Raw genomic sequence first — 20812 nt, 5'->3', positions numbered from 1 at the left:
TAACACAGTGAAAGCAAGGAGGCTCCTGAGTAACCCAGGACTATACACCATTAGGTGCTCAAATAAAACAAGCACGTCATGTTTGCAGAGGAGTTGAGATAAAAGACGGGCAATATGCACATACAGACACAAGCATAAAGGACCAGCATGGTTACAGGGAGTACAACAATCAGACACAGCATATCACCAAGCCAGCCAGTACTGAATCTCTATAAATATTAAGGCAAAGAAGGTATTTGAACACAGCACAATAGGTCAGGGATTTTCCCAGCAACAGTTTGTTATTACAACAGGTACGACTGATTTTGTAAAGGCCAGGTGAAGGTATTGCAGTTAAAATTCAGAAACAGAAAAACAGAACTAGAGTATCCTGCTGTTTTAATAACGTGCTCTACATATGCAGGTATCTCCTTCCAAGGCTTCCTCTGAGATCTTGATTAACTGCTTGATGTACCATTTCATTCTGAATACAAACTGCTACCGATCACACACAATTATTTCATTTCACTAAAAACCATACATCCAAAATTCTTTCCTCCAGACTACATAAGCTTACCTTATTAAGAAGTTACACAAAACTATCAAAATCTTACAAAGGTTAAGATGACATTACTGCTTGCTTTGTAAAGAAAGTCAATTCCCACGCTGTAGGTGGAAAGAAGGTTAGCTTAACTTTATACCTTCTCAAAATATTCATGTTGACTACTCTTTGTCTTTTGACAGATACTGAGCAAACCTAACATAAGGCTGCAATATGCCTTAATAGCTAAGGAGGCAAACAGGAGCTGTATTAACAGAAACACAGTCAGTAGTACCATAAAACTCTATTATTCCCCCTGCTTGGCACTTCTAATAGGACATCTGGAATACTGCATTCCATTTTGGGCCCCCAGTATGACAAGGATTTTGACAACGTGGAACAACTTCTGCAGAGGGCCATGAAGATGTTGAAGGGGTTGGAAGACTTGACCCTTAAAGAGAGGATGAAGGCACAGGGCTCGTTTAAGCTTTGAGAAAAAGTTGGGCAGAATCTAAAACATATCCTCCAGGTACCCATAGTGAGGTTATTCAAAAGAGAGAGCCAAATTCATGTTATATGATGGAAAAACATTAGAAACTACAAATAAATGTAAAGAGAGATTTCAGTCAGAAATAAGGAAAAGCTTTTTCACCGTGAGGATAAGTCAAGCATTGGAACAGAGTGACCAGAAAAGTTTTGCAGTTCCCATTCTTGGAGATTTTCAAGGCTCAGCTGGCTGAAATCCTTTGCAATCTGATGGACCTCACGGGTGATCCTGAATTATTTTATAATTCCAAGATGTTTAGAGAATTTCCTTTCCGGTTTGCCTTAGTGACAAATTTTAGCTGAAATTACAGACAGATCAGCTGTTTCCTTAATTCCTCTTTTACTTTCTTTTCATGAAAAAAGAATTTGGCAACGGGCTTTAGAAGAGAGTGAGCCAGACAGTCTCTCTACATGCCAGACACTGAACACATGGGCATGTGCAGATGATGTGGAAACCACAGATCAGACCAAAGTCCTTCAGCCACCATTACTCACTAAACACAGAGATGTGTTTGCCCAGCTGTAAGAGACTCCAGATTGAGTTCCCTCCCCTAAGGCAAAACATTTCCTTTGAGACAGTGTTCAGTGGGGGTTTTTTAACATCTCAGATTAATTTAGTGGGGCTACTTTTAACCCAAGCTAAACAGCAAACACTTTTTAACTTCTCAGATTTAAAATGATCACAATATTAAAACATATCCTACAGATTTAAAGAGGAAAAAAAAGAATGTCATGAGACAACAATTTCTTAGCAATACACTACTCAATTAGGTCAGAGATTTCTATCACTAATTCAAGTTTCCCAGCGTATTTGTTAAACACAAACTGTCCCACCTACAGATGGCACCACAGATCACAGCAAACAGCTTCCAAGGCCGCTCCCTCCTGCACACACAGCTCTCAGACCGTTCCCAGCGCTGAGATCTTGCTTCAGATCTGTTACCTTTGCCAGTGCACACCTGAGCCCAGTATTTAATGCACACAAGGAAAAGGTATGAACCATTCGTCCTTTTCAAATTGCACATGTAGGGGTTTTTTTTACCATTTCCAAGCACTGAAAGGATTAACATTCCTTTCCTGCTTATCGCTGTCTTGAGTCACTCTTCTGCCTTTTTTTTTGTCTTTTTCTTTTTTTTTTTTCCATTATCATTTTGTGCTGGAGATTGAAACAAATAAAACAGCTAAATAAGGTTCCAGGAAATATAGAGCATGGAAAAGAAAACAGATTGCTGTGAACAGGAAAACTTGCAGTCTGTAGCTCTAACTTTCTCTAATACACAACCTATGGGGATTACGAACTCCTGGCTTTTGATTCAGAAGTAGAAAGACAAAAACAGAATTAGGCTATGTCCCATTAGAAGTCCTCAGGCAACCTAAGCTTGTATACCACTATTCTATGTATATACACAAGAACACATTGCTAAAAAGTCATTCTCAAAGTCAGCTGTGTAGAAAGTTCTTGTAATACAATCCTTAATCCCTTTAGGGGAGCATTATATTCCCAGTCTCAAGCAGCTCACACATATACCATCAAAGTGTCAGCTGGAAGAATACTTACTTGGCCCACAGTAACCACAGCAAAAAGGTATCCTCAAGGTAAAAGAAATGGGGTTGAAATGTATTACTTCAAAGACTAACAATTTCCAAGCAAGAAAAAAATGTCCCATTCTTATCACCTACAGACTCACAGGCCTGGCAAGCAACAGGATACAGCTAAAATAATCTCAAAGTGCATCTGGTATGCCAATCTGCTTGTACCTGCTTAATGAACTAACACAGAACTGTACAGCAGTATTCAAAGCCTAAAAAGTGAGAGTCTGTTAAAAAAAATGGCTATGAACAAAAGCAGATTAAATATTAAAGTGAAGTCCCCCCCTAGTCTCTAATAAATTTTGGCAAGCAAAACAAATCATTAGGTTAAACACATGCTGGAATTGTTATGCCCTTGGGCTGATTAAAACCAATTATAAAATAACTTTAAAAAAAAGCCTAAGTAGCTTAAAAAAGCATACTATTGAAACCAAAATGCATTAAGTTTTACAGCATAAAAAGAAACTTTCATATACTACACATAGCAAGTACGTGGAATATAAATTGTCAATATAAAAGAATATATCCTCATAAATTTTATTAAATTTCAAAATATTGAGGAGGAGGTATCACCTTACAGGTATGTAAAGAAAAAAAGTCACTGAAGAAGAAAGAATTAAGGCAAATAAAACATATAAGATTATATCTTTATGTAACAATTTTCATATCTATTTGAAAGCTAAACTAAGACATTCAGATATACTAGAAAGAGAAAATGAAACCAAAACTAACGTATCACTTTTGAAAATTGTTCACCTTCACAACTTAACATGGAAACAATATTCTAACTAATGAAATACAAGGTAACATTTACTCTAAAAGCTCGCTTTCAGTTTCACATGAATGAGGATCAACACTGACATGTGCAACTATGCTTTTAAGCACTGGGAGTAGATCTAAAATCTGACCTTCATATACTGAAGGTCAAACAACTGTGGCTTTCACATGATACTCAAGACAAAAAAAAAAAATCTGAAGGAAGACAGGTAGCTTTGTCATAAATGTTCAAATCTGGGCCATTTAAAAAAATAAAGTAACCCACACCAGAACAGGTTCCGTTAGGTAACACTGCATACCATGACCACCAGACTGTACTGGAGAAGCAAACAGTGCAGCTGAGAACAAACACATCTCTGGTGAGACTTCCCAAATCAGGCCATTCTTCCTTTCAATATATCAGTAACCTTGCCATGACAATGTGCCTGTTGTCACTGGTGCAGTGTGAAGGACAAGTCCTTGTATTACTGGCAGCCTAACAGCACATGAGAATAAAAACTAAAGATGCAACTTAGTAATTATATACACCCTCATGTACAATATAGAAAGATACAGGGAACAACAGTACCCTTGAGCTGATAAGTCTTTGTTACTATGGACATCTTGGTCACAAAATAAATAAACTTGTATACAACTGGAAACAGTTTCTGGAGGGGGCTGGCAAGTGAACAATCACAAAGCCTGGATTTATCAGTACCACTATTCTGTACTTCAGATGTCAGCACGTTTCTCCAACAGGGGAAGCACAAAAGGTGCTGCACTTGCAACATCTTAACACAAATCTCATAGTAACACATCTGTGCTTCCCAGTCCCAGTTGCTAGAATTAGGAGCATATTTAGCAATAACAAAATGGTTTGGTAGGGGCATGAATCCTCAAGTCCACTAGACTGTTCCCAAGTGCATTATGGGGGGGGGGGGGGAAATTAAGCCATTTAAGATGGCCATGCTGCTCATGTAAGGAGATTTTAATGGCTGTTCTTGGGAACATGTAACTCTTGCCCCTGGCTTGGCTGACCTTTCATCTACTGGCCATTTTTTACTTTCCAAAAGAACACAAGTCTTGGATTTCCTCTGTAGTTCTCTTTAAAGCATTCCTGATGTATTTCATACTAGATTCAATATAACAAATTTGAGAAAAGGTACAATAACCACAAGCACTTATTTTTCTTAACTGCACAAATTCATTAGCACATCACAACGCTTCTGATCTGCAGCTAAGTGGACTCTCTTACACAGTCCAAACAGCCTCTGACAAAGATTCACTCACTAAGGCATCCTAACCCCTTTATCTTGCTCAGTGGTACAAGCTCCTGAGCTTCCCTCCAGGCTGTAGCACCAGTCCATTGGCTGGTCTCTCCCAGTGCTCCTCCTGAGCTCTATGGCCAGTTCATGAAAACGGATCAGCACAGCCCTGCCTTCGGTTACAGAGACACTCAGACACCTCCTCCAGTGCTGTCAGTGTTCAGGGCACACTTGGAACAAAGCTCATCTCTTTGGGGACAAATAAGAGGTCTGATGCAAAAAAATTCAAGCAACATTATAACTTGAACTGGGGCAGGGAGATCTTGACTTAGTGAAAAATGGACATGAGTATGCATTTCCCTGCTCAGTTTTCTCACCACTCACTAGTGACAAGTGGCTGCACATAGTTTTCAAAAACAAGTCCTTCTAGAACACAGACATAGAAGTAGCAGGGAGTTTCTTATCAACAGACTGAAAAATTTACTGTTAGAAAGATACAGCCTCAGATTTCCCATATTACTAATGAAGTAATGACTCAAGAGTCACGAGTACGGATGGGTATAAACATACTAAACCTGGCAGCAAGGTTCCAAAATCAAAGCATAAATCCAATTTAATGGTCACTTAATGGTACATTTGACATCTGAGTTTATAAATTTTTGACTAAGCAAAATGCATACATGTTATTAAACACTTCAATAATTAAATCCCCTATGACTACTTAATAATGCACATTCTCTTTGAAAATTAATATTTTACAAAATGAAGGAAATGTAGAGAATAATGTTGAACTAATAGTCTCAACAAGAAAAAACAAAACAGACTTCTATATCATACCTCTACACTTGGGCTAAGGCTGCTTGGCAGTGTTTCTGATGTCACTGTTGTGCTTGGAAGGCTGGAGAAGTCCCAGGTATTCACAGGCTGTATTGGTTCAGATGGCTGAGAGTGATCAATGCATTTTGGATTGTCCAATAAGGTCACTTCATAAAATTCTTGAATATCTAAAGATGTGAAAAAATTGAGGTTAGGCTTTATAGTTACTACTATAATATTCTGACTTTAAGTACATCTTCCTCGTGAAAAACAAATTGGATACAGCTTCATCTGCCATCAGTAAATTCATAGGTATCACCAACATCACATGAACCTCCCCCAGTGAACACACAACTCACTCTCTCACACACACATCTCCCCGTGTCCCCACTCACTTTGGGCCTCTGCCACCAACCCTGGTGGCACCATATGCAGCAGGAATGGCAGAAGCATATGGAATAATGGCCATGGAATAGTGGAAGGGATGGGTGTCCATGTTTCAAGTTCTGCTATACATAATTTCAACTAACATAGCCTTTGGTTATCTGAAATCTATTTTTCAAGGGCAATATTAGAAGGTCTATTTTGTAGTATGTGTTTCAATTAAATGACCACAGAAATAGAAATACACTGATGAAATCAGCAAGAGAGAAGCTGTAAGAAGTTAGGAAAGGGAAGATTGATTAGCATAGGTCGTCATCTGCTTTTTCAATCTAAGTAACAGAAATAGGATGAAACTTAACAGTACAAATTACAAGTCCTACTTACGAACTAGTAAACAGCTTTTTCCAAAACTTTGAAGACTCAGCTGGAAACTTGTGGGAAACAAAAATCTGGCTGTCTTAGTTTTTTTATTGACATCTTATCCACTACATGAAGCACCAACAAAACCAGCACGATCTAAAGAAGCACCAAAGGTGTTTCTATGAAGTATAAGTGTATGAAACTTGCTACCACAACTGTATTCACATCCATAAATACACACAATAAAAAAAAAAAATCTGAAAAGGTATAGGCTAAGTGAGGGGCAGACAAATGAAGTTGTCCTGTAAGGCTTTTAGTCTCTTATTCAAAGTAAAAATCTGCTAAACAGGAGTTGCAAATTCTTGATTTTTAATTGTACCGACTTCATAGAATACAAACATACAAAGAAGCCAAAGAAGGAAATAGGACCCAACTATGAATAAGGAAGAGTCTAATCTGCTGAATTTTGTAGCTTTTCAGCAGTTGCCCAGAGTCAGTAACAGAGACACAATAACCAACTCCTTACAGAACTGCCCCACAAAAGAAAGACCACACAACAGAGAGTTGCAACTACTGTTGCTGGTATTCCAGTCTTAGGTGTTTTCACAGACATTGCACTTCTGCTCTCTACCAGCTCAGAAAACTGAAATTCTCAAATTCCACTCTCTCCTCTGAGCAAGAGTCAAATTCCTATCAACTGCTGACATTAATTTTTAAAGTTATACTTGCTCTTAGCGCTGCTGATTGGAAGAAATGGCAGGGAGGGTTGCAGAAGATGTTAAGTGACCTAGATATACAGGAGCAAAGCAGCCTAAGAGATACAAATTGCCTTTAAATCTATCTTCCACATTAGCTCCCTCAGTTGCAAATTTGTCTTGTAGCTGCATTAACATTAATACCTCAATCAAGCACATCAAGTAAAGATTTTTTTCCCCCAGTAGAGAGTACTTTGTATATTAAAATAGGCAGTGGTTTAAGTTGATTCTATAGCTGCAATCCACAGCAACCAAGCCAGGAAGATCACTACATTATTTATGGGAAGGGGTTATTTGTGCAACTGTTTTGCAACAGAAATCTAGGACACCGATTTTCAATTCTGCTACTCTTCTTTTAAGTCCCTGCCAGCCGAGGTAGCCATTTATTCATACTGCAGAATGACTGGTTTCAAACAGCACAGTGTTTCCCATACATCATCTCCACGTCTCTATAAAGGGCACCAAAATAGACTTGCTATTGAAAGATGTCAGAAATATGTGCACCATTTAATGAGGGGATTAGTTTCTGTTTATCCTGAACCTGCTCCAAATCCACAAAGTTTCTAGGAACCTGGTATCTATATGATAATATCTACCTTCTTAAAAAAAAAAAAAAAGTTAACATTTTTACTATTCAGAATGCAAACATTAAGTATGCACAAGTATAGGCAAGCCAACTATGAACCCTGAATGCATTAGGTCCATAAGGAATGAATGCTGACATTTACACTTTTTAAAGCCAGAGACTCAGACCATAGTAAATTCAACCTAAAAAGATTCTTCTAGTCTACTGCTATGTATCACCTCACAAAAATATTTCATCACATCAACACACTTAAATATCTGCTGAGGACATGTGAATCTGTGGATGCATTATCATATGAAAAGTTCTAACATTTTCTTAAATCTTACAAATGCAGGCAGTAAAATACTAATTTTTAACTGTATTTATGGTCAGACTCTCTCTTCAAGCTAGATGTGCTATTTTTATGTTCCAGCTCTTTTCTCCCATCTTAATTCCAGGACAGATTATATCTCAAAGTAAGTTACAGAAAACTGATTCAAATAAGGGATCACACAACAGTAAAAGAAAACACAAACTGGATGGGGCACATTAAAGGAACAGCTGAATGACACTTGAAAAATAGGAGCAAAGAGTTTTAGGAAGCCAAAGTGACAAAAAGTGATGAATGGCAGGCAACACAAAAAACCATTCTGGAATTAGGTCTGCTTACAAGTAAAACAACATGAAGTAGCCAAATTGGAGATATGTTTGATCACAACAGGAATAAAAACCTATACAAAGCAAGTGACAGACCACCAGTCCTGCAAAGGACTCCCGTGAAAAAGAAAACTACATTTCTTAACCCATTAGTGCTGTGAAAAGCTAAACAGTGGTGACAAACTGGGGTTTTTTCCTGTCTAAAAGCAGCTTGCTGGCATATCATTCACCCCCTTCTTATATTCTTCCCTCATCTTAGTTTTGTTCTTTGAACAGGTTTGTTCACCAGTAACATGATACACCAGAAACTAAAACTTCTCACTCTTAAAGCAAACAAGAAAGAGTTATCTGCCGAATACAAATTGAAACCAAAATCAACTTCACAAGGGAGTTCCAGCTTTATTAAAAATCAAAACACAGTAATTAAAAGAACATCAGAACTACAGAAACAAACAAATTCTTATATTTCCTAAGGTATATTTGAGGGCACTTCAAGAGACTACATCAATTCTGTCTCAGAATCTGCCTCTGAGGACAAGGATTCCAACCAGCAACATGACACCATTCCTTCAGATCGATTTCTTCCCTGCTCCTCAGAATCAGACATAAAGCCTCTGCTTGCCATTTGTACAGGTATGTGCAGTGTCTGTTACTTTCTGCTATATATCCAACAGAGAGCACTCTTGTAATCAGGATAATTTAAGATCAGTGCATGTTCTAAAAATCTTATTGTCAAGCCAAGATTTCCACATGCATCTTTCCTACAGAAAAGAATATTAATTTTAATATAGTCATCCAGTAAAATAAAGCTGAGCAGAATTATTCTCTGTATTCCCTTATGTGTGAACCTTTTGATAACTGTACCTTTACAAGTCAAAGATGGGATACCTATAATAGCATTTTCTTAAGGGAATGGTGTAACCCTATACACAAGGTGTTGGCATTGCTTTTAACAGGCCATGGGCCTCATGTTACTTGCCCTGGCCTGCCCAGAGCTTTGTTTTAGCTTGTCCAACTCTACCACCAGTTACGTATAGACCAGGTGACTCACCCAACTTGCCTGGCTTTTACTCAGCTTCAGAAAACTGTGTGAGCTAGCACCTACTTTTATAAATATTTCTATATATAATACACACAGCTTATAAATAAATATTTACTATATATATATATATTCCATAAATAGCATATATATGTAAACCCATTTGTTATTATATCACACAATTGTCCAAAGCTAAGTAAAAGCTGTACATAAATACAAGCACGTGCAAACACAGACTGGATGTACAAAGAAGAGTCTGTGTCTGTGCATGTAGTACCTAATAGATACCAATAACAAGTGGTTATTCTGTAGGGAATGAATTACCTATGACCCCAGAACAAAAAGCTGCATAGAGGAGACCAAGCATAGCATGACAGCAGAGGCCTTGAAAACAGAGAGGTATCAGAGGCCTCAAGACTCTAAACAACTCACCAGCTGCTAATTACTGGTCAAAGGAAACCAACCTTGAGAACTGGGCAAAAAAAAGTCTGGGGGACAACAGAACAAAGAACAAGCATCCAACATGTATAAAACACACAGTATATACATGGAATTAAACTGTAAAGTAAAGAAGAAAGAGTAAAGCACAGAATATGTCAGCAAACAACAATCTCAACAATACACAACAGAGATAGAAACCATTTACATAGCATATCTCCATGTACCAGTCAGTCTCCCATTCCCTGTTCTTCCCTGGTCATATTTTAATATGTTCTGGTTTTCTAACAACTATCAAGCAACTAATTCTAATTTTGTTACAGGATGTTGGTTTCAGGCTTCTGATGCTGAACCTTTAATTTATGGTATAGAGGGAAATAATAAAATTTCATTGCTATTTACTGTTTATCTACCTGAAACAACACTGTAGTTGAGGTGAGTGTCAGTCTCAACGTAACAAGCGATAGGACAAGAGGAAATGACCTCAAGTTGTGCCGGGGGAGGTTTAGGTTGGAAATTGGGAAAAATTTCTTCACTGAAAAGGCTGTCAAGCATTGGAACAGGCTGTCCAGGGGAATGGTTGAGTCCCTGGCAGTATTTAAAAGACTTGTAGATGTGATCCTTAGGTATGTGGTTTAGGGGTGGACTTGGCAGTGCTGGGTTAATGGTTGGACTTGATGATCTTACAGGTCTTTCCAATTTAAACGATTTGGGGGGCAGGAGTGGGAGTGTTTCAAAAATTAAAAGCATTCCTCTGATGATCACAGTAACCTACTGTTTGTGGGCTTTGCATTTTTACACTTTAAGCATCCTGACCATTTGTGGGTTATAGATGGTTTTTCTTAAATAAAAGCCAGGAAATTCCAGACAAGCTTAACATTTCTTGAACTAAAACAGTTACATGTTTACTACAACAGACTGCACTGGACACTGGACATGTAAACCAGTGAACTGTTGCCCTTACATGATATACCACACAAAGTTGTAAACTGCTACCACAGTTTACATGTGACTATATGTGAATTTAACAATCACATTTGTATACACTATATTAATAGTATCCTCATTTGAAGGTTTCCAGTTCTAATGCAGTTAGCAGCTTTGTGCATGAGCAAGAGTTAATTTAGGAAGCTCACGTCTGTTTTCTGTTTGCTCATTTTTTATAAACTCTAAATTCATGTTTTGCATTCTAAAATGCAAAGGAGAAGGATCATATCATCCCTCAGCCTGCTGGCAATTGTGTGTCTAACACAGCCCAGGAGACTGCTCAGCACACTGTTCACCACCTTTGCCCAAGGGCACAGCGCCTGTTCATGTTCAACTCAGTGTCACCAGGACCCCCAGGTCCTTTTCCACAACACTGCTTTCCAGTTGGGTGACACACAGTACATATTGGTACAAAGGATTGTTCCTCCTCAGGTGCTGAACTTGGCACTTCTACTTGTTGAACTCCACGAGCTTCCTATCAGCCCATTTCCTCTGCCTGTGGAGGTCCCTCTGCACGGCAGCACAACCAGGATTTACATGCTTCAGCTCCATAGTTAATCCTGCACTAACATCAATGAAGTGTTCCTTTCTGATACATGTTCAACAGCTAAACAAACCAATTTCAGCCAAAGTCAGTAAGTCAGCAAACCACTAGATACATTTGCATCTACGTACAGACTTTACCACACAAAGTGTTTCAATACCAGCTTGTTCAGGAGAACCTCTCAGAGCCACCACCCTCCCTCAACCTTTCAAGCAACCAAGAACCTTATGAATTCCCTCAGAAACTGATCTATTTCAATTTAGTATTTCACTTGAAGATCCACCCATGTGAGCAATTCCTTTGACATCTCTCATTGGTCTGCCTCTTCTCAGACATTTGTTCATCCACATAGGGCACATGCAAATGCCCGTGTTTGTTTATGATGTTATCCGTATTTGATAAAACAGGTCTGTTAAGAATCTGACTCCCTGCATGTTGTCCAGGAAGAGGTGTCATCCTATTATAAATTAAGTACTACTCTAACTCAAGGAGGGGGAGGGAAAGACATCTTCATTTCCTAGGGCTTCCTGCCAAAGCACTGAAAACTTAAGTCTTAAAACTACTAGAATGGAAAAAAAAAAAAAAAAGGTCAACATGCTATTTCAGTTCAGAGCAATTTGAGATGTATGGTATCTGCCAAATTCTTAACAGCTCAACATAATGAATATATAGACAAAACATAGAGTCATGATCACTGTCAGAACAGGCAAAAGATTCTGCCAAAACTACAGACTTTCATTCTTCGCTTGCAAAGCAACTCCTATTAATTCCAAGGAAGTCTCAATCCTGCATGCTTACTACACCTGCTATAACAGGCTAAGAATATCCATTTGACACACATAAACCATGACTTGAAAAGTATATGATTAGTGATCTACAAGAAAATACAAACACCAAGAAAAGCTTCCTATCCATTTACCAATGACCAGAGTTAAGTACTCTCTTTGAGTACTCGCTGTTTGTGTTGTGTAAAGGGGTGTGCATCTGGTCAAAAATAAATATTTGCATTCACACCAGGATGAAAGTGAAAACCAGCCTCATCACAAGCCCTATAAAGCCCCTTTCAGAGTTTGTTGTTTCAGGGTCTATTTCTTCTTTAAAACTGCCGTGTGCAACTAAGACTTCTTAAAAATTAAAGGAGCAACTTGTGGTGCAACTTCCTCACCACACGGGTTCTGTTCTTCAAGATCCTTTGCCAGAAGCTGCAGCATCCAGCTACTGATCCTCAGCCCTTCCACTTGTTTCAGTGTCCTACCCTTTGAACATCCTTTCTGCACATACTTCTTTGCTTAACTCAAATTCCAGATGTTATTTTCCACTAACACAAATTCTCCTTACTTGGTGCTCAACTGAAAGTGCCCTCATCTAACCTCAGGTCTAATTGTTTGCTTTTTATTCCTCTAGCTTTTTACACTCACATAAATTCAATTCCTTGCCAGCCTGACCACTTACACTTTCCAAACTGTTCATTTATATTTACCTCTTTGTTTACTAATCACTCCTTCACCATATCTTCATAGAACCACTGAATGCATTAGATTGGTAAAGACCTCTGAGATCATCCAGTCCAACCTATGACCCAACACTACCATGTCAACTAGACTAAGTGCCAAGTCCAGTCTTTCCTTAAGAAGTCTTTCTTTCATGTTGCCTCTTTCCAGTTTTCCCTCAGAAACCCACAGAGTCTTCTCCTACATCCAGAATTAAGGTAGGAAAAACCTAAAAAAAATTAGAGTCATCATCACACGGACAAAAATTGACACAACAATCTTCTACTGTGCATACTTTTTGATTTGATATCACCTCATGCATACTTAGTCATCAGAAAAGCCAAAAAAAAAAAAACAACAAAACAAAAAACCCAAAACAAACAAAAAACCCCCAAACAAACATGAAAAAGAAAAAAAACCAAACAACTAACAGAGAAACTAAAAATGAACTCCCAGCTAACCACCCTCTCCAAATATCGCAACACCAGTTGCAAATCAGCAGCCAGCATAACAATGTAACTTTTTTCTTAAATGGATGTATTTACTACTGTCTTCAGTGGTAACAAAAATCTGTCAGGGACAAAGGATGTGTTATTATTAAGTCTTATTTGTAGTATGTCCCCTAAAAAGTGTCAGTACAAGACTGAGGAGGTTTCTCACCAGACAAGTGCATTCAAAAAAAATCAAACTAGTTTTGGGATGAGGTCACTCAGCCCTCCAAGTAAACTTTCATGCAACTGCACTGTTTGTTTAGATGAGACAGCACAAGCATTGGTTTCCTCTACCTACAGAATGCTCAGGCTCCACAGTAATTATGTGACATGGTGGCAACACCAGGCTGGGTGTGCCACACAGCAGCACCTCCTCCAGCACTAACACTTGTACGTTTCCTGCAGCCAAATTTTAACACAAGTTTCTGAAAACCACTTAAATCTGCAATGCTTTTGCAATTTGCCCTCAAGTTTTCCTTACTGCACCTCTGTCTTCAGCCAACCTTCTAATTTCAATCCAAGTCAGCTTTTTTGAGGGCATGGCTGGGAAGATACTTGCACATGACAAGATTCCTATAAAAGCTTTACCAAAGCACTCTAGAGCCTCCTGTAACTTGGAGAAAGAACACAAAGCTAAGGAGCTTATTCCAGTGTCAGCCCTACACCTTCTGCAGTCTCAACAAACTTGCAAATTTGGCCTAGTTATAATTCAGGAAGCCATCTGTGCAAGGAGACAAGTCAGCTGCTAGAGTTCAGTTTCTTTGAAGATTCATTCCACCTGCACCAAAACAAGCACCATCCCTCAAAATACAGGCAAACCAGATGTACAGGGGCCACGTAGCATTGCAGCTGCAGAGCTGAACAAGATGGTCAGCTGGGACCACCATGGAAGCAGGAATAAGATTAGGACAAGTATCCTCTCTCATACTTTCCCCCTTCCTCTACATTGTACCCAGCACTGAAGCAAATCTTGAAGGAGATTAGGAGCAAAGCCAGGAACACAGCAGCATGGGAGGAGACAGGCATCAGAACCAGGGAAAACAGGTGAAAGAACACAGGAAACAAAGTGGAGCAAGAACAGGACAGAAGATAAACTTCCCCAAAATCAGGAAATTATATGAATTATTCCCAGCTTCAACTTTCTTTTCAGCCCCTGGATGAACAGCAGAATTATTGACAAAGTTTTCTTGTCAACAGACCCTTTCAATGGTAACCCTGTGAAGAGAATACTGTAATTGATAAATTCTACAGTGCAGCTATTCAACACTGAATAAACAGTCAGTGCAATGACCACAAGGATAAACTTTTGCTACAATGCTATTTATCTGCATACCAGTAGCTACTCAGCTTACACTAGTCTTACTTGCTATTTTAGGCTACCAAAAGCAGCACCTAATCCCAAAAATTCAATACATTGCCCTGTCACCATGTACATACACTTAATACAGTGTGGAAAATACTTTAAAAAGCAAGCAAACTATCAGACTGCACTACATACACACAAAATAGTAATTAATTCTTTAAAATGGAAGCACAATGAGACTGTTTCACTCACTATTAGGTTCCTTGGAGAAGAAGACATGAAGTTCTTCCAAAAACTGGGACATTCTGACATTTGGACAAACTGCATGGCAGAAACATACTGACAATGACTAAGTTAACACTCCAGTCATCCAGACACCAACTGAAATGTTTTATCTTCCCTCCATCTGGATGAAAATAATCAAGTACTTAATTACATTTGAAAATACAATCCTAGGTCAAATTTCTCTAAAACCAACCAACTTCTGTTTAAGTTTCAAAGGAGATCATAGCAAGCATAACCTATATATCCTTAGGAAACTCATCCAAAAAGCTGACAAATACCTCAAAGTTGCAAGGATTATACTGCATGGATATTTCAGCCTCAAATATGAGCAAAGATGCTGTATTACAGAAGCTGCAATCCGGGGAAAAAGTCACAAAAATGCAGCAAGAGTAAAATTTCAATGTGAAAAATTAGCATCTGCAACAATTCCAGTGTTACAGAAGATCCAATTCTCACTAAATCTTCCTCTAAAAAAAATTATTAATAACAAAAAAACCTCAACAATATTCACTGATTGTCTAACCCGATCCTCAACTTATTGTCAAAATAATTTCTGGATTCTTAATGTAAATATTATTCAACTGAGCCTGAAAGAACTCGTACCAAAGCCTTTGAAAATGGGAAGGCCTGACCTGATTTGAAGTTAACTGTGTCATCATGGCATATGCTCTATTAACTAACTACATTGCTGAAATAAAGGCTGGTATTCCCCAAAAGCAAGTACTTTTGGTTTCAGTTCAAGAGAAGCTTCTGCTTTAACTGTGTTTGATTTCAATTGAGCCAGCAAGTATACAACAAGGTGGCTGATTGAGAAGGATCAAGAGGAGCAACAACATCTACAGAGATGCCACACACAGCACAGAGAGGTGAGGCCACATGCCATGGAGCAGAAATGTGGTTAGTCCACTTGAAAGGGTACCAACTTTGAGGAGTGCAGACCCAATCCAGCCTACTTCAGTCTAAAATCTAGGGTTGTTTTCCTACTTTAGTTCAGAAAGCCAGTGTGGACAGAGATGAGAAATCTGCAGAGTATGTTTTATATTCCTAGAACTTTCCGTCCCAGTCAGACTCCTGAGAAACCTGAACAAAGAGTTTACTTGACGCAACCATCCATTTTTTTCAAAATTTTCAGAGATAGGACTTCCCATTTTGGAGTTTAAAAATGTATTAACAGCATTTTTAATATACTCTGTCCAATTCATAAGGCTAATGAATCCAAAGTATGGTTAAAAACACTTCCTGATTACCAGAGGGAAGCTGTGAAACCACTATATTTTTAGTTCAAGATTTCCCACACTGGATGTTGAGTGTTAAAAAGAGCCAGTGCATAAGCACAACTCTCAAGGCAAACTCTCATAAGTCCCTTCATGCAAAGGGACTCCAATTGAAATAAATGAGATTGCTTACACATAAGAAATTCAACACATTCAACTTTCCCTAGTCAGATTTGCTATTTTATAGTAAAAAGCCTGTATATGCATAAATACAAAATAACATAGATATAAAAAACCCCATCCCATTTTAGGCAAGAAGGGCAGCACAGCCAACTCCATTGCCAGTGTATGTAGAGATTTCTAGATTTCCCCTTTTCTGACAGCTGTGCAAATGGAGTAAGTTATTGTCAGAAAAAGGAATGTTTTTGACGTAGCAAACTACCTCATGTTTCTAGCCATAATACTTTTAATTTTAGAAGACTATTTTAATATGGTCAACCACAGCATGACACCCATTAAAAGCAGACTTTAATTAAGCAAAAACATTCTGTGTATAAACAGAAGTCTGCTTCATGTTTTTCTCTCAGAAGTGTTACTTACACATGCCAGTGTTTTTCTGCCTATATTTTCAAGAAGATAAATATATCAGTACCTTTTCAAGAACCTGTAGCTTCCAGAGAAGGTAAGAGAGAACCTCAACTAGAAACAGAACTCATCAGCAGAATTATTACCTCACTATTCGAAGAAAAATATCGAATACTTTACCAAAGTGAAATTAAGTCTATCCCATGGTTCTACATGTAGATATCTTCCTTTGGTCTCTTAATAAACTGACTCACCTTCCCGATGATGAGAATATCAATAACAAGCCATTATAACTGCCCCCAAGAAGTCATAAGCTAGAAAAGAAAAAAGATACCACACATTTCTGAGCCTCTACAACAGGAAGTTTACCTGAAATTGACACTATTTACCTATTGCCTCCACAACAGGAAATTTACTTGAAATTGACATCATTCACAGGTTGATTTTAATTACAGGCCCTTGACCTTCATTTAATTGAAGTACTAGACATTATTACACATAGCTGGTGGAAATAATGGAAGATACAACATTACAGAAGACAAAAAAAAAAAAGAAAGGGCTTTTGCACAGGCTGTTTTAAGGAAGTCATACTTGGTTACCTTTGTTACTAATTTGAAGTTCTTACAGTTATCTCACTTAAAATATAACATTGTTGCAACATTGATCTTAGGGCACCTGCTGTTCACACCAACTGGTTACTGGTCTAATTCAAATCATTTAAAGCCATAATTTAAGTACAAGGTGAAGCTTGTAGATTGCTGAACTAAAATTTTATTGATAGAACTAAAAGGAGAGGACAACATAAAAAAAGGCTCAAATAAAAAAAGTAATACTATTTATCCTTCAGCACTCCAATGGAAATTTAAAAAAAAAAATAATTTCTTCATGTGTATCTAAATTCAGGAAACACTGTTAAAATCAGTGTAGCTTTCAGGAATACTTAATTTCCTCCATTATAAACCCAAAGATATATTTCTGTGCATAAAGTAATTTCTATTTATTACTTGAAAGAACAGCATTTGATTGCCAAGTCAAAAATTGTACTAAAAAAGATACAAGAAGTTGACAGCAGATCCTGACTGCAGCCTTCACAAACCCACCAGACAGGCAGGTCTTGGATACAGTGCAGTAACTTGGCAGAAAAAGCAGAAAATAATGGATGAAGTTTGGTTGTAAATTTTTAGTATTATTTTATTAAAAAAAAAAAAGAAAAAAGCCTTAGAAACTAAAAGTAGCACACTTGCTGGAAGAAGAAAAATAACTTGGTATAGTTGAGCCAGAAATTTGCTGTCAGAACAGCACTGGTTATTTAAGCTGGGAACACATCACAACTTCTCTGAAAGGCACACTTAAAATTCAGTCATGAAGCAGTGAATGATAGAGTATTCCAGGTAAGCCTAACCCACAGCTCAACTGAATACTTCATCCAGTATCCTCCTAGAAAGAGGACAAGCAGGAGCAGGCTCAAGGTCTTCCCAGTGACTGCAGCCATCCTCCAGATCCTATCTTTTCCAGGGAGTCCTCCCACTCTTCATGGTAGTCACATCATAAAAAAGATGTTTCCAGGAAAACAACAGCCAGGAGCAGCCTGCCATGGACAAGAACTCCCCTGATGTATTTCCACAGAAAGGAGGAGGTTAAAGGAAAAAGACCCAAGCTGACAGCATATAGTGCTTGAAAAGTACCAGCCTTCTGACAAATGGCTTGGGAATATATGCATGCATGCTAATAAACAATCATACAGTGAGCCAGGAAATGCAAAGTTAATGCAACATGCCCAAGAAGCTCTTACTGTGCACAGAGAGATGAAACTCCACAAGAACCAGGGTCCCACTGCTGTGACACGCAAGACCAGAAAACAGGCCATGGAACCCACCCAGGCAAAAACACATTGCTGTTTTCTGCTCTTGCAGAACAAAGCCAGCAGACATGAGGTTGCCTGCTATTTGAAGTTTACTACTACTAGGTACAGAGTTATAAACAGTGAAGATTTGTATGTGGATAGTAGAAGAAACTACATCTTGCAGATTTGAATATCAAAGGCTAATAGACTGGTATCTTATTCAATGAAGGGGAGAAAAGAGTACTGCATGGACCTTAAAAACCGAAAATAAACCCCAAAACACACACATACACACACTCAGAACAAGAAAAATGATAGCCAACATTGAAATTTGCTGGGTAAAAACAACAGTCTGATCCACCAATGAGTGAATTCTGTTCACTTATGGCCCCACAAAGATGTCTAGCTCTTCATCATGGAGTTGATTAGCATCAGCTGAGTATTGAAGAGAAATCTGGGGTTCCTTTAAGGAGAAGATCCTTGTTATTGACCTATTTTCACAACTATCTTTTATGAACTTGGATGATAAGAAAAAAAACTATAGCGCAACTACTGACTTCTGAAAACCTGTAAAAGACAAAATAAACACTCCAGAAGAAAACATTCCACATGCAGCAATGCATGTTTATGTTTTGCCTGTCCCTGTGTTTTCACCACAACATAAAGACACTGCAGCACTATGAAGGAAGATGCACACCCCTACAACACTAACCATTCACTAAACCAAATTACAAATATAGCTACAGTGTTTGTCATTAGTACCATTCACATACTTGTTACTTTGTTAAAAGACAAGGATGCAGAACAAATTTTATTCTTGAGGGTAAACTAACATTAGCTGTCATAGAGATAGTGACAATCAATCAAGGCAAAACCACATGTTACTGCTTCCCTGCAGAAGTTTCCAAATAAACATAGGATTCTGCAAGCTCTGCTTATGCTATTTTTTTTCCAAATAGACACACGGATAATTCAAAATTATATGCAAGTACTTTTAAGAACTTATGGGAACATTTTAACTCAAGCACTACAAGTACTCTAAATTGAGGATCAGTAGTGCTTTCACTATACTTGAATATGGAACAAAAGAGAAAAGATGATTGCAGTAGTCCCTGAAGCATTAGAGGTTTCTTCTCATTTACTTTAAATTAAATTTGCACTTCAGTTATACACTTTGTGATGTTTTTAGAGATTCTTCTGTGGGAATTGCCCAAGTCCTACCCTAAACTAAAAACATTTCAATCCATTCATCAACCTGTTATATATGGACAAAAAAAAAAAAAAGGAAAAAAACCCACACCCTCCTTAGATATCAGGTGAACAAAAATACATGGAAAAACAGTTTAAAGTAATCTACATGTCTAATATGTCACAGAAATTAAAACTGCACCACAGTTTGTGCCAGTCAAAGGCCTCAAATAAAGTAAGTGTATGTAACAAGTGAACTGTTGATCTGTAACAGCACGTGTGTTACTACGCAAAACAAAAACACAACGACAAGAAGCACATGGCTTCTATCGTAAGGGCAAAATATCTTTTTCCTTTTAACACTACAAGTGACACCACAAGCAAGAACGGGCGGGTTTGCGCACAAACTGAAAGAAGTCAGCCTTTACCTATCAACGCCTGGAAAAGGTTACTTTGGAAGATGCTGATGACACGCTCGATGGAGTTCCGCAGCTGCCGGTCCTCCGCCTGGCTCAGCTTGGAGCGGTATTCCTCCAGGAGGCGCAGGGCTCGCTGGGTATCTGCAAGCGGAGACCAGACACACACCGCTGACCCGGGCGCACCGGGCAGGAGCACCAGGGATGCAACAAGCCCCGCGGCCGGGGCCGCCCCAGCTCCTTTGTTCGCAGCCGGGAGAGCGCGGGCGGGACGGTGCCCTCGGCGCGCTCGCACCGCCCGCAGCCCGGCTGCTCCCGCCGCCCCCCGCCCGCGCGGTCCTGGCCCGTCCCGCCGCGGCGGCAGCAGCAGCCGCTGTCACCGGGGCTGCGGCGGCCGCGGGCGGGCGGCGCTCACCTTGTTTCCTGACGGGCATCGCGCTCCGCGCCCGGGGCCGCCCCGGGGGCTCCGCCGAACAACTCCGAGCGCGGCGCGGGGCGGCGCGGGGGGGCGGCGCCCCCTGCCGGCCGGGCGCGGGGGGGCGGCGGCCGCCCCGCTTGACCCACCCGCCGGGCGAGCGGCTCCGCGCGGGGCTCTCGCCGGCGCCGCCGCGGCGCCTCGGCGGGACACGGGGCGGCACGGGCCGGGCGGGACAGCGCGGTGCGGGGGGGCGCGGCGGGCCGGTGGCGGCGGCGCCGGGACGGACAGGACCGGAGCGCTCCCGCCGCCTCCCGCCCGCACTGCTCGGAAATTCCAAACTTTCCAGTCAAAATGGCG

General features: G+C 39.5%; 1 protein-coding gene across 19 annotated transcripts in view; it reads right to left on the bottom strand.

The window, feature by feature from the left end:
• The window catches only part of DLG1 (discs large MAGUK scaffold protein 1), a 142435-nt gene extending 121837 nt beyond the window's left edge, over nucleotides 1-20598 (bottom strand). For all 19 annotated transcript variants that reach the window (XM_064666304.1, XM_064666306.1, XM_064666307.1 and 16 more), the window contains exons 1-3: nucleotides 20453-20598; nucleotides 20050-20181; nucleotides 5515-5681 (exon numbers count right to left, since the gene is read on the bottom strand). In XM_064666304.1, coding sequence (XP_064522374.1) covers nucleotides 5515-5681; nucleotides 20050-20181; nucleotides 20453-20471 — 318 coding nt within the window. In that variant the 5' untranslated portion in view covers nucleotides 20472-20598. The remainder of the gene's footprint in view (nucleotides 1-5514; nucleotides 5682-20049; nucleotides 20182-20452) is intronic.
• Nucleotides 20599-20812: the final 214 nt, after the last annotated feature.

This window comes from Pseudopipra pipra, chromosome 10 (assembly GCF_036250125.1).
Source record: "Pseudopipra pipra isolate bDixPip1 chromosome 10, bDixPip1.hap1, whole genome shotgun sequence".
NCBI classification, from domain to species: domain Eukaryota; kingdom Metazoa; phylum Chordata; class Aves; order Passeriformes; family Pipridae; genus Pseudopipra; species Pseudopipra pipra.
The sequence above is the reverse complement of the archived record's forward strand: the minus strand, read 5'-3'. Positions and strand labels throughout refer to the sequence as shown.